The sequence below is a fragment of the Perna viridis genome, chromosome 5, assembly GCF_037379345.1.
Source record: "Perna viridis isolate PV_CMFRI_1.1 ecotype Kerala chromosome 5, ASM3737934v1, whole genome shotgun sequence".
Taxonomy (NCBI): domain Eukaryota; kingdom Metazoa; phylum Mollusca; class Bivalvia; order Mytilida; family Mytilidae; genus Perna; species Perna viridis.
Window position 1 is genome coordinate 11970144 of NC_142449.1, and position 14646 is coordinate 11984789.

Here is a 14646-nt window from a genome sequence, read left to right on the forward strand (position 1 = left end):
TTTTAGTCTTTACAAAACTGCTTAGGATGATCATAAGACTACTAATTAAGGACTTAACTTATGACATCTTCAATAAACCGACATAGGACGTAGTTATATCCTAAAACAATTCTGAGACATGTTTTAGCCTTAAGACACCTTTGTTAAACAAACCCCTGGTTATAAACTTTGTCGATGTCAAAGAGAGTATATTTGTGCATATGACTTTTTGTTAACATTATTTTGCATTTAATGTGGGTAGTTGATTAATTTGGTGATACTTTGATGTTTTTATTTTGCTTTATATGTCGCCCTTTGGAATGCCTTGGAATTCATTTTAAATAGTATTATGTTTATATCTATGTATGTTGATGCATTGAAACAATGAACCGATGATTCTATACATGCATTTTAGATTAAAAAAGATTCTATACATGTGTTTTAGATAAAACGTTGACATTTTTTATCTAAAATACATACACAGTACCAATGTAAATTTTTTCAAATATTTAAGGAATTTCTTCACTTTGTAAGTCAGGTCCGAGTTAACCTTAAAAACACTTTAAACTAATCAGTAAGAAGAATAATTGGCATCTCTATAACAGAATGTACAGGAAAACTGTTATTTTTTTTAAGAGTATGAAAAAAACGCATTGATAGAATACAACAAGCCTTACAACAAATTTAAAAGTGAATCCGAAAGAGAGAGGATTGTTGATAGGTTGTTCTATAAAAAGCTATTGCCGTATACTTCAGTTTGTTTGTTTTGAAGCAAAGGATGTTTTATATAAACTTTCAGCATCAAAAGCAAACACTTGTTATGGTATCTTACGGTTTTTATAGAAATCAAAATCACGTAGTTCTATCATACCTTTTTTTGGGTCAGATACATAGACACTGGTTAAATTACTGCATTAACAAAATTCCAATCTAATAATAAAAGATAATAAAAAGTAAGTTAGATGGATAATAAATATAATTTTTAATGATTCATAACGCTATCTCTGACATAGCAGCTGTGTAATGATAAATTTTACCATTCTTCATTAATTAGATAAATGTGTTTTGAAATTATAAATATGCTTGGATATTTTTGTTTTGCACAAACAAGTAAAGAAGAGGCCATATTCAGTCATCAAACCTGTAAAAGATCGAAGAAATCGTCTTTCACTTGTCCCTTATACAGTTTCCAGTGCTATTCATACATCTCAAACTGTCATGCCATTACGTTTCACAATATTATATATTAATTTTGTCCGGTGTCACAAGTCCGTCCTGACAAGTGGTGTAACACTAAACTAGGCTCGACCTTGTGGTGCTGAAGCTGTAAGAAAATCTCTTGTGTTTCTTCTTAGGTTTCTTTTGAATACAAGCAAGAAATAGGAAATATTTCAGTTTTCTCCGAAAAAAATTGCTCATTAGTAGAAGAATAAAGAAATTGGCTGTACACGCAAAGTAAACAAAAAGATTACAAATGATTGATGATGTGAACCGGGCATTGGTGTCCAGTTCCGAGTCATAGGCGTGAGGTTCAACAATTATCCATGTAAAGAAGATTGCGTTTGGCAGCTCCGTTATAACGAAAAAAGCTGTTATCACTATGACTAATTTAGAAGCTCTTTTCATGCATTTTTGCTCGCGTCTTTCCGAAGCGTTGTCCGCGAAATGGAGCTCCCTAATTTTACGATTATTTTTCCGTAGTTCTAAAATTAGCAAAATGGTCGTAACAACCAAAATCAAACACGGAACTGTTGTCCCTAAAATATTTCGCATCCAGTTATAAGCATAGTGAAACCGAAGTTCGAAAGGTTCATATGTACAGTGGCACATTTCCATCTCCACATAGGTGTCATTTGAGTCAGCATTAATTGTTCCTTCATAATCGTTCCTAGACACATTTAAAACCACCGGGAAATAATGCTTACTCCATATGTTAGGAACTATCATTACAAGGAATGAAGCTAAAAACATAAACACGATCGCTAACAAAGTGTTTCTAAGGTTACAAAAATGTGGTCCGTTGATAGGGAACCACACGACAATAAATCTTTCTACTCCAAGAAGCACCGTTAGCCATATTGAAAAACAGTGGAAAAGTGACGTAGTAAAGTAGGAAGCGTCATGGTACATCATAAAAGAACACTTGTAAAATACATCAGACTTTTGAAGACCATAAACCAGGAAAAACATCGGACTAATCGATCCAATCGAAACCATGTTGGAAAAAGCTAAAACAGTCAGGTTTAAGTTTGTTGGTGACTTTCGGTTAGTTGTCATGAAAACTAAGATGGCTAAAGTATTTGCGCAAAACGTCACAATGGCCAGAAACGGGATGATAAATCCGTATATAGCATTTGCCATAGGTGGGAATATATGCGGTGAACATACGGGTACGTAGGTTGTTCTATTCCATCCGTGATGGATCATATTCGGTCCTATGCGTAGTTATACAGGCTCCTGATGATATTTTAATGCAATGTATCATTCGTTGCACAAAAGCACTGTACTACTGCCAATAAGATAGTTAATATGTTTGGAAATAGTCCCTGAAGTAAAATAAAAATTTTGTTCTTAATTTGTATTTGAATATGAAATAATAAGACAATGTGCTGGAAGGATGTATCGCTGTCGTCTTTTGAAACTATTGCGTGTGTTCTTTCAAACCGAAATCAAGCATCGAAGCCTTATAAACTATACGTGCAAAGAAATAGACTGAATAATTGTATTTCAGTAATATCGGATTGTGTCGTATGTCTGTATTGCTGGTAGAGCTATATTTCCCACTGATTGTCTATAACGTGTTTGAATTTGATACCAACAGCTAATCAAATACGTCCCTGAAATTCATGACAGATATAAAAGCAATGAAGTTGTCCTCGTATTGGACGATGTTAACCTACGCCAAATTGATTGATCAGGTGTTTTATCTATGACGTCTTAATTAAATTAGAGAGAGAGATACCAAACCTCTCAGAGAAATCATGATTAATTTTTCTCCGGATATTTCCCCACCAGAACTAAGAGTAATAAAAGCTGATGGTCTTATAATTGCAGAAATTTATGTACTCACATTCATAAAACGAAACATACATATTCCACACAATCCAATTTCTATGATTTTTCGTCCATAAGATAATAAATGAGACATTTGTGACACTAGCAATACGTTACAAGTAAGTCTCGTTTAATTAGTGACGCGCAGTTATACATATCTACTAGTTATGTGTTTTAAAATCAAGATACATCCGTCTAAAACATTTATAAAGGTAATAAGAAGGAGAACATTAGAAAGTATAAATCAAATAGAATTTTAAGTTATGGATAGAATAAAAAAAACAGAAAATGTTTTGTTTAACATAAAATAAATACAATGACTGATTAAGTTAAAGATGGTGAAATACTTCTCTGGTTATTTCTGTAGTCACACTTATTTTTGTACATCTGAAAGATGTCTAACATTGAACAAGTTCATTATACCATGTTCGAGTAACTCTATATCATAGCAAATTAAGTAATATTTCTTTCGTAGATATCATTCCAACATTCCCATTACAGTTTTTTTTTATCAGATACGAGATAGCACTTGCATGAAATATCCATTTGCTCTATATGTTCGTATAACATTTTGATCTTTAAACTATAAATATGGACTCAAACGAATACACTAAGCCAATGCGTGACTGGATTTTTATTATCAACTTTATCTTTTTACTATGGTTGAGTAGAAGAAAGCGACTGTTACGGATTTTCTGTATACGTGTAATAACAAAAATAACAGCTCATCTATTAATAGATCAAAAAGATAAGTAGCTGTTTTCCTGGTTCCCTTGATTACTCTTTCCACAATTTAAATAAATACATATCATGATTATGCTTTGCTGGTATGATTTTATATAAAGTATTTCATAAACACAAATGTAATGTTAGTCGTTGATTATTCGGGCAAAACGATTAATGGTTGATGTAAAGAGAGTCAAGTTTTCCTTTTTTTCTCTGTGGCGATCCTTTAAAGTGTCGTAAAATAGTAATTTCTAAGTGCAAAGTATACATATGACATATGGTGTAACGGAATGCAAATTTAATTATTCTGGGAGCGTAGATTCATTTCCTTTACATATGCTGGTCCTCTTCGTTTTGAAACTAAAAAAATATAACTTCATGAAAAAAAAACGTGCTAATAAGAGAAAATTTTGAAGAACCACAATTTAAAAGAGTAATCAAGGGAACCAAGAGTCTAGCGTTAATCAAAAGAATGTATCCAGAAACAAAGACCAGACATGGAAAACAGACATATACAACAAAGAACAAAAAATAACTAAAATCACACATCCAAATTAAAAAAAGCAAATGACTTGGACTCCACTAATTACTGGGAGCATGGACCAGGTGCATCGGTAGGGTAAATGTCCTCAGTTTTTTAAAACACCCGCTGAGTTGCTCAGCTCATAAAAAGTCAAGTCCGGGGTAGACGAAAGACACTTAGAAATCGATGGTAAGGGAAAACTACTGGCCAAATTTACGACAAACTTGATGATTTTTCATTCAGAATTGTCAACTTTCCTTTCATCTGTGGCAAGTTTCCTTCGGCACCTTCGTATGGAGTGTTCATATCACAACTCATACGTTATGCCAGAACTTGCCGAAACTATGCAGACTTTTTGTATTGCGCTAGACTTCTAACAAGTAGGTTTCCGGAACCGGGTTATGTTGCTACAAAATTGATATCGGTCATCACTACAGAAGTTTTATGGTCGTCATGAACTCTTGGATAGTGACTGTGTATTAATCTGCACCATGAAATCTGATTTGTTCAACTTGTCATTGTTTTTCCTCTTTCGTCAACCTCAGACTTGACTTTTTTATGAAAAACTTGGCGGGTGAACACACCCTACCTGTGCACCTGGTCCCTGCTCCCAGTTTTTAGGAAACTGCAGCCAATGAAATCATCAAGTTTAACACCAAACAATCAATTATTACATGGCAAACAATTAGACAATGTTTCACAAATAATTACTATGGCAATAAGAAATCAAACTAAAGGTGAGGGATGTCGGCATTACAGTAGTACACGCTCATGTGTTGATTTTTTCCATCGTTAAAGTATTGAAGCTACGATAAGCACAATAGGGATAGCAATAACAGTAAACTATACAATAAGGAATCGTGTATCAATCTAATAATTAGTATCCAGATAAATTTAATGGTATCCAAATATACCATGCATGTACAGATGTACAATTTATTTTATTTTCTTGATTGAAGTACTTAAGTTCATTCAATAAAACATTACAACGAAATTTGCATCTTGCCACTAAACCTTTATTTTTATACTTAATCGGAGATGGATAACGAACAGAAACCTTACAAGACGAATCCTTTTTAACTAATAATTTTAGTAAGATATCTTATTACACCAATATTATACCAAATGAGAAACTATAAGCGACAGCTAACTTCGGCGGCTTTTGTCCGTTAGCAAAGTAAAAAGGCTAGTCATTACGGCATTTGCGGTTGTAGTATAGAACTAAGTGACTTTCGTTACATAGCACGGTAATCTGAGTTTTTTCAAGGATACATATACTATCTAATTATAAAAAGGTTTCCTATGCGTAAACATTTGAATCATTTATCAATGTGTTAACAAAATGTATTCTTAATTTTTTACTGACGCTAAACATAATAAATTTTCAATTATTGTACTTCACCTCCCTACGGTCATCGACTACAAAACTGGCAGTTTGTGCCAAAGGTAATTGTGTCACATCCCTACGGTCAGGTATGCACTTTGTGTCACATTTTTTCCATTGCCGAAGTAACTACTTTTAACCGGGTAAAATTAACTTGACTTTTCCAATTCATTGTTCTTGTTACTTTTTAGTACGTTGTTAAGAACCATTAAAGATACAACACATTACATCGGAACGTTACCCGTTACTTTAAGAAATGCCGTCTGTATTTTTTTCTAAATCAACGTTTCCAGTCGAGACAACCCAACTTTGACCGAAATAATATTCATTGAAAGTCTGTTGTTCTGACAGTTTGTATTTATTCGTTAACTTGAAATAATTAAGTAGTCAACTTTGCAATCTTAAACAATGATAATATTTGTGCAAATTAGTTATATTCAAAATCTTCTTTATTGATTTTACCTCTAATAAGTCCCCCTTATTTCACCTTTGGTACGTTTGCCCTTTCCTTTCGTTAGTTGTGACCAACAAACATTTGACTTTCATGTATCAATACCAAAAACCGAAATAAACGCTTTACAAGTTGGTTAATAACCTCGTATATTTTAGTTTTGGGGTTATCTATTTACCACTAATAAGTCTTGGTTCATTGTCAACGTCTAGATTGTATCTTTGGTAACATTAGACAAACAAAGTTAAAGGTCATTTGACTACCAAATTAATAGCCTTAAGTGGACGTCTCTAGTTCCTCTCAAACTGAGCAGAAAAGAGAAGCTGAGATAATTTGATACCATGATTCTACATACATCGATTTCACACATCCATTTGATGCAGCTAACAACTAATAATAATTTACTTTTTTTTTTCATCTCCATTTTTTAATGAAATAAAGCAAATCGTACGATCCATCAAAACTCACATGGGAAAATCAAGTCAATGCCATGTGAACTTTTAAGTATTAAAATACTTTATAAATATGAATATATTTGTGTTGTCTGTCTCAAAAGAAACGTGATGGGCTCCGTTGTGAAAGTTATTAATTAAAGCAGCTTATGCCATATATTTATCACATAATTAAAAATAGGTATTACAACGAGTCATAACATGTAATTTATTAGGACTACAATGAACAACTTACTGAGTTTGATCTGACCCTAGAGATATTATAAAGCAGAGATCACGATATTAAGTACGACAATGCAGACCAATTGGCGATTTGTATAATCTAGGAATTTCCAATGCTTTTAGTAAATGCTATTATCAACAAAGCTGTGCATCTCTTTTGCACGCCATCTTCTGACGTAAATAACAGATATTGATACTTGTAACTGAAACATCTTACACAATGGTAGTTTACAGACCATTTAACAAAGATTTACTATATTTAATCATGGTTCGTCGTTACAACTAGTTTCAATACTAATATAATAGTTGTAGGATGGTGTTTCTATTGTAACAACAGACAATAACTTGTCCATTTCGGTTCTCTGTCTTATTGTATTTTTTTATTATTATTATTAATATTATTATTATTATTATTATTATTATTATCTTTCTTTTTTGTAAGTCTACATCATCTTTCAAATAGTTATATGTTATATATAAGAGATCTATTTTGCTGCGTTGTTGATAGAGAACACGACATTTAGGGTGGAGACTTTTTAGTAAATATTATCCGGCTAATTAACGGATATCTCATAAGCTATTTTATAGAGCGAACTGGCCTGTAGTTTGTAGAAATTAACAATGCAAATATGGATATTTTCACTGTATATGTCTGTATTTTCACAACATAAGTGTTCAAGGATATCATATGTGAGTCACTAACATACGACAACGACACCTTAGTTATATGTCAACTATTACTAGTAGAGAAGATGACCTTGTATGTAATAGTTTAATTAATTGTCAATCAAGTCGCAATTCAATTAAAACAAATTCCACTTTTTGCACCAACCCTTGCATTTTTGTATGGAAGCAACACTCAAGAACGGCGCTTGAAGTCAAATAATGCCTAATATCGGTTTACCTACGTGTTTTGTTGTGTTTTGTTGTTGTTTTGTTGTTGTCTCTTATTTTTTTATTTTTATTTTTTTTTTTATTTCGTTTGGTTTTTTATCCTTTATCCTTATAAATTTTTAATTTGATTTTTGCGTGCGAGTTTACTGCTGAAAACCAAAAGAAACCGTAATAAAAAGTCATTACGAGCTCAGTAGATGAACCGATACCGAGTTCGTGATTGAACATATCCAATTTTTATCCAGAGAAATAGAGTCATTTATTTCACTTGCAACCTTTAATTAAACACTTTAAATTTAATGATAAAAATATTAAAGAAAATGAAAGAATGTCTAACAACAGCGTTTGCATTTAATCATGATCAAAATGTGAAAAAGCCAGATTATTTGCGATTTTTTACAAACGACAGAAAACATGTCACATTGTCGGTCTGTAAAATTTACAAGAAAAATCATTGTGGTTTTGTCCAATGGTCTTATTTCAAATTTTACGTAGTTTTTTTTCAGAAGTATTGCCATCGTCTGAAAACATACCCGGCAATTATTCATGACTCCAAATATAATTTCAAGTAACCGAATGTAGAAGATTTATGATATGACTATTACATGATATTGTCTTGAATACCTTATTATTAAGGATAATGATGGTGGTATCAAACATATCTTTCCATGTTGTACATTGCTTTTCATATGTGTATATTGATTGAATCGATTACTAATGTTTATTGGGAATTAATTGTGAATTAGTCGGATATTTCTAGATGCGTTCTTCAACAAGCTACAATTGTCCTGATCAGTAGGATCAACCTTTAAAATTAAAATTCCCGGAAGTAGCGTGTCGTGCAACTAAACAAGGATGTGTACGGAATTTCTTGTTGGATATTGATATCTTTCAACCATTTGAGAAATTAAATCAAAAGTATATAAAAGGGGGATATATTTCAAATCTTGTAATAATCTAATAGTGTTTTTAATATTTTTTACTGTTTTGAATGAGACAACGAACGGTTGCCATAAATAAATGTGTACTGTACACAACACTTAATCAATAATTGCCTTTTCTTTCACTTTTTGACAAATGGTATATTATAAAGTGAGTATGTGTTAAAGAGTTGAAGAGTACACTTAATTATTCATTACGTTTTAATTTTGCAATATTACTGTAACATTATTATTTCTGTTCTATAACTGACAACAAGCATTCAAATATAAAACACTACTACTTATCATTTCATCTATCTAAAACATATCAATAATCATAAAAGAAGGAAAGAATCTCATGCCGTAAATGGACTGAAAGCAAAACATTGAAAAAATATTAATGGGGATCAAAATACTTTTCATCCTATCAGTGTTTCATGGTTGCATTTGAAACATACCCTCAATGTAGTTATTTCAAAAGATAGGTTTAACAGATGAATTTGGCGTATTTGTTCTCACAATGATTTGTGCGCAGCCATTTTGTACACACATATACATTTTTTTTTGTATTCACTAAGTAAACCCTTTTTGTTTAATTTAACCGGTATCATAAAATCTACCTTCAATAAGTTCCAAAGTACATCAACACAAATGTATCAAAAAAGTGTTGTTGCTGTTTTACTGTTGTACGAAGAAGTGTTATGGCTCTGCTTTGTCGGCATCTTTTTACGCATAAATTCCAAACAAAGGAAGTGTTTCAATTTCCTCCGAAAGAATCGACTCATAAGTAGTAAAATAAAGAAGTTTGCCGTGCATGCAACGTAAACAAAAACGTTACATATAATGGCTGACATGTATCGTGCATCAGAGTCTAGGTTTGATGCATACTCATCCGGTTCGATAGTAATCCAAGTGATGAAGATGGCCATCGGAAGCTCGGTAAGAACAAAGAAGACAGTGATGACCATTACCAGCATTGAAGTTCTTTTCATATGAGTCTGTTCCCGCCTAGCAACAACATTTTCTTCAAAGTGTAACTCTCTAATTGTGCGATCGTTTTTCCTCAGTTCAAAGATCAGGAGTACTGTTGTTATTAACAGAGTCAAACACGGAATTAGTGTTCCGAAAATGTTTCGCATTAAGTTGTACAGATAATTAAATTTGATTTCAAACTCTTCAAACTGACACCTACACATTTCTTTACTTAAAATTTTATCACTCGTATTCAAGTCGAAAACCCTTTCCCATGCATTCCTGGACACATTAACATTCACCGGATAGTAATGTTTACTCCACATATTTGGAAGTATTACCATTACAAACGAAGCTACAAATATCACTGTTATAGAAATGATCGTGTTTCTACGGCTGCACAAATGTCGACCGACTATAGGAAATCCAACAACAATATACCTTTCGATTCCAAGAAGTACCGTAAGCCATATTGATATGCAATGGAACATTGCCGTGCCGAAGTAGGCAGCATCGTGGTATATTATGAACGAACACTCAATAAGCCAGTGTTTTTTCTTCGTTCCAAAGACAAGAAGAAACATCGGACTAATAATTCCAATCGAAATCATATTAGAAAAAGCTAGCACTGTTAGTATTATTATAGTTGGTGATTTTCTGTTCGTTGTCATAAAAACCAAAATGGCTAACATATTTGCTACAAGTGTCACAACAGCAACACTAGGTATAATATGACCGTATATAACACCTGCCATGGCTTGAATCGTTGGATTTTCATATACCCTCGGAATACAAATGGACCTGTTTTCCGTCCCATTCCATCCATAGTGTGTAATAACAACCTGCATGGTAAATCAAATTCGTTCGTTGATTGCTTAAAATACAAATTGTAAGGAATATTAGAACTCGACTCTCCTTCTTTTAATCACGTCCACAATAATGATTTCTGTATACCTAAGAGAATTCAGCAAAAGAAGATAAAATTTGTTTCAGACAACTTTTCTGTTCACACTATTATCAAATTTTGTTTGTAAAATACGGAAATAAAGAAGACTGAATCACCGTATTCCACTTCTTTTTCGACAACCTACGCATTGCGATAACTTGTTGATCTCAAACGTAACCCTGATTAATGTCGAGATTAATTGGTCTAATTAACCAATTGATTAGAATCTAAGAAGTCGGTTTCTTCCACCTGTCCTTTCAGTTCATGTTATAATCCATCTGCATTCTACTGATAACTTCCTTAAGAAAGTCATGACGAATGATGTCGCGTGCGAACAAAATAATTGAAGTCACTATTGGGTTGAGTTTCTGTCAAAAAATAAGATCAATCTATATGGATCTCCTATTAGGAACCATAGAATAAACTTTTCTGAAAAGCAAAGTGAACAGCCTGAATAAATCTGGTTATTAGTGAATAGTTTAGAGATCAAATTCCCCAATGGATAATAGTTTGTCTCGATCATTTTTATTGTGTTAACTCCTAAATTCAGGTTTAACACATTTAAATAATCTTGTTCTGTTGCTATTGCTTGCACAGTATAGACACAAATAAAATCTATTTGAATTCAAAGCTGAAAGTTGCGTGTGGTTTGTTATTCCGCTCGTGGATTTATGTCCAAGTATATGTATATCTTTTTGGAATCATTCAAACAATTTTTAACACTAACAATTCGTGTTCTTGAACAATGGATAAGATTGGTACTCTACAGTTTTTAAAGGAAATAAAAAAATGTTTATGACCTTTTTGACAAATATGAAATATTCGAATTTGTTTAGCAACTGTTGTTAAATCGACACTCTAGATGGAACATTTTGAAAGAAAGATATCACATTAGACAAACAAATGTAGTTTTCGTAGAAATATTAAATGTAAGATGCAAGCCTTTAACTTTACAACATGTATCATTATAGGGATCATTACTTAAGTATCCTACTGCTGACGCTTTGATACTTTTGTCGATATATTACCATATGAAATATAAATTTTCAATACTGCTTTCTGTAACTTTTGCAGTTTATAGATAACCAATTAAGAATGGTCATAAAAAATCAATTATGACCATGAACTCTTTTACAAGTAATGTTAAGTTGTTGTGTAAATCTTAGCACATACAACTGTTAATTATAAGACCTTTTAATTAATTATCAATGAAAAGTGTTTCAAAAATACACGAGGGTCGTATTTATAAACAAAACCAATAAACAAATAAACAAAAACAAAATATATTTGACATCAGGGATTCATTGTCCTATGGTTTATCTTCTGGAATCATTCCAGCAGTTATCATGGAATTACTAGACAAACTAATTTGCAATGTAGTGATTATATAAAGGTCAATATCCAATGTGTCATTGACAATGGTTCCTTCTTATAAACTCAGCATTCTCAGTTAAAAAATATTTGTTGTGAAACTGAAAATTATGGTTTAAACGGTTATGAGTAATATCATCTTGCATTTTCAATTACGTTATCGGTATGATTTCAGACTCCCATATGACACCCGCGACATAGTCGAGGGCTGATATGGGCAGAGAGCTGTTACCACGGCGATGTGGAAAATGCTTTACGAAAACTATTTATCACATAATTCTGACTTTGACAGAAATTCATAACAATCAACAATTTAATAAGCCAAAATGTTTAAATATCAACAAATCGAGAAAGAGCAATAAATTTGCTGAAATAAATCTGAAAGGAATTATAAAAAATGTCAGTCATGATCATTTATCTTAACCATAAGTATAAATTGTCTCATTGATAATTGAAGCATCTGAACGAATCGTAACCGTTGATTTCGAACAACTTTTATCTCTTTTTTTTTTTGTTTTGTTTTGTTTTTGTTTTGTTTTGTTTTGTTTTGTTTTGTTTTTGTTTTTGTGTATTGTTTTTTTTTTCATTACATGTAAAGATCACTGTTTTAAGTTCGATGCATGATATTGAATTATGACCTGCAACATCAATTACGGTATGATAACTTAAGGCATGCTTACTCACTAACCAGGACTAAAAATGGAAACATTGTATCAGCCCCGAGATGAAAACTAGTTATTGTTCCAGACTGAAAAATTCAGTGCCCTGGCCCGGTTTTATCAAATATGCAAACATCTAAGTATCAAGGAAGGGAAATGTGATATAAATTATTAACACTGTTTCCACGATGAAAGCAATCTTCCGTAACGTCTCCTAGAACAAAGTCAAATGAAAATTATTAAACACAAAACTGTATTAACATGTTGTGAATCGAGAAAGAATTACCTTATTTAAAAAAAAGCAAGTATTGTAAAAAATGAATGGTTGCTAAATAAAAATAATTCAACTCATATTAATAACTACTGTAAACGTGTTTCAGAGAGTAATCTCTCATCGGCAGATTTAGAGCAAACACGTACATGTAGATAGATCCAAATCAAAAAATTAATTAATTGAACACAAGAAGTACTCAAAACTAAAAATTTCTAAATAGGGAGCCAAATCCAGCACCGAAAGAAATTGTTGTATGTGCCAAGCAAGGAATGGAAATAGGAAGGTATTGTAGAATACATGATTGTTAGGATCGCTTACATACAGAAACTGAAGTTCCATCAATAGATGGGAAGAAAATTTCAAATTGTACATAGATGTACCTCATATTCAAGATTATCTAATAATTCATGACCGAAAATGAAAGAGAAACTGTATAAAACCTCTCCATTCAAATATGGTCCTTCTGGTCACGTCGTTACGGGAGATTTAACCATTATCGAAAACGAATCTCTGCGTAATATCCTTTCTAAAGGTCCCAAGTACCGTGAACCATGCTCCATAAATTGGAATTATAACTTTAAAGTTCTTATGGATGCCGTCGAGGACTATGCAAGAAAATGGATAAAAAGAGAACAAGAAGACATTGATTCTCTGTCAGAGTGGTTAAAGGCCGTGAGGTCTTTAATTTTGAAACGAATGAAAGTTTTAAGTAGGTCAATAAGTGCCAAGGCTACATCAGTTTTCAAAGACCCCGATATAGCCAAAACATTGTCTACTATACATGACAAATATGTTGTCGTAGCATCAGACAAAGCCCAAAACAGCATTGTTTTTGTCTGCAAAACGTTTTATATCCAATGATTATTATCAGAAGTAGACGTAGAAAATAATAGCAGTGATACGACCTACACTGCCACCACTCTCTCCAAAGAAGACATTTTGGAAAACCATAAATCTGTGCTATCCTCTTTTGGTCTCTCTACCAAGGACGATGATTGTGATTTACCGTCTATGTACTGGATTCCTAAACTTTACAAGAATCCATACAAACAACGTTTCATAGCTGAATCTGCAAAATGTACCACCAAACCTCTTTCAAAACTTTTAACTTCTATACTCACAACTGTCAAAGAAGGTCTACATTCCTACCACAACACTTGTTACTCCCGTAGTGGTATTAATTCAATGTGGATCCTGAAAATTTCGAAAGATCTTTTGGAGACAATCAGTTCAAGACTATTATGTGAATATAATAGCATTAAAGCCTATGATTTTTCAACACTGTATACTTCTATTACCCATAATCAGTTAAAATCCCGACTTAAAAACATTATACATCGTTGTCTTTCCAAAAAAGATGGTACACCTAGATACAAATGTATAGTTCTTGGTAGATATTCCTCATACTTTGTAAGAAATAATTCCAAATCATCTTCCAAATATACAGAGGAAGATGTTTACACAATGCTGGAATTTTTAATTGTCAACATATTTGTCCAGTGTGGTGGACGTGTTTTTCAACAAACGGTCGGCATTCCAATGGGAACAAATTGTGTTCCTTTACTTCCTGACCTATTCCTTCACTCTTATGAGGCTGACTTTATAGCTGATCTGATCAGAAAGAAAGAATATCGTTTGGCTAGATCCTTCAATCTCTATATAGATGACGTATTATCTTTAAACAATCCTAATTTCGGGGATTTGATACATCGCATCTACCCAAAAGAACTTGAGATAAAGGATATTACAGATACTGTGAAGTCAGCCTCATATCTTGACCTACACTTAGAAATCGATGGTAAAAGAAAACTATTGACCA

General features: G+C 32.5%; 1 protein-coding gene and 1 long non-coding RNA gene across 2 annotated transcripts; both read right to left on the bottom strand.

Moving 5' to 3' along the window:
- Window positions 1-946: 946 nt before the first annotated feature.
- LOC148616048 (uncharacterized) lies at window positions 947-3211 on the bottom strand. Its single transcript, XR_015922096.1, has 2 exons — window positions 3050-3211; window positions 947-2816 (listed from the first exon to the last, which is right to left on the bottom strand). It is a non-coding gene; the product is annotated as an uncharacterized LOC148616048 (long non-coding RNA).
- Window positions 3212-8971: 5760 nt separating this feature from the next.
- On the bottom strand, window positions 8972-10332 carry LOC148616049 (sex peptide receptor-like). The gene has a single exon (XM_088581711.1). It carries the CDS (start codon window positions 10330-10332, stop codon window positions 9262-9264), a length of 1071 nt encoding a protein of 356 aa, XP_088437837.1. The 3' UTR covers window positions 8972-9261.
- Window positions 10333-14646: the final 4314 nt, after the last annotated feature.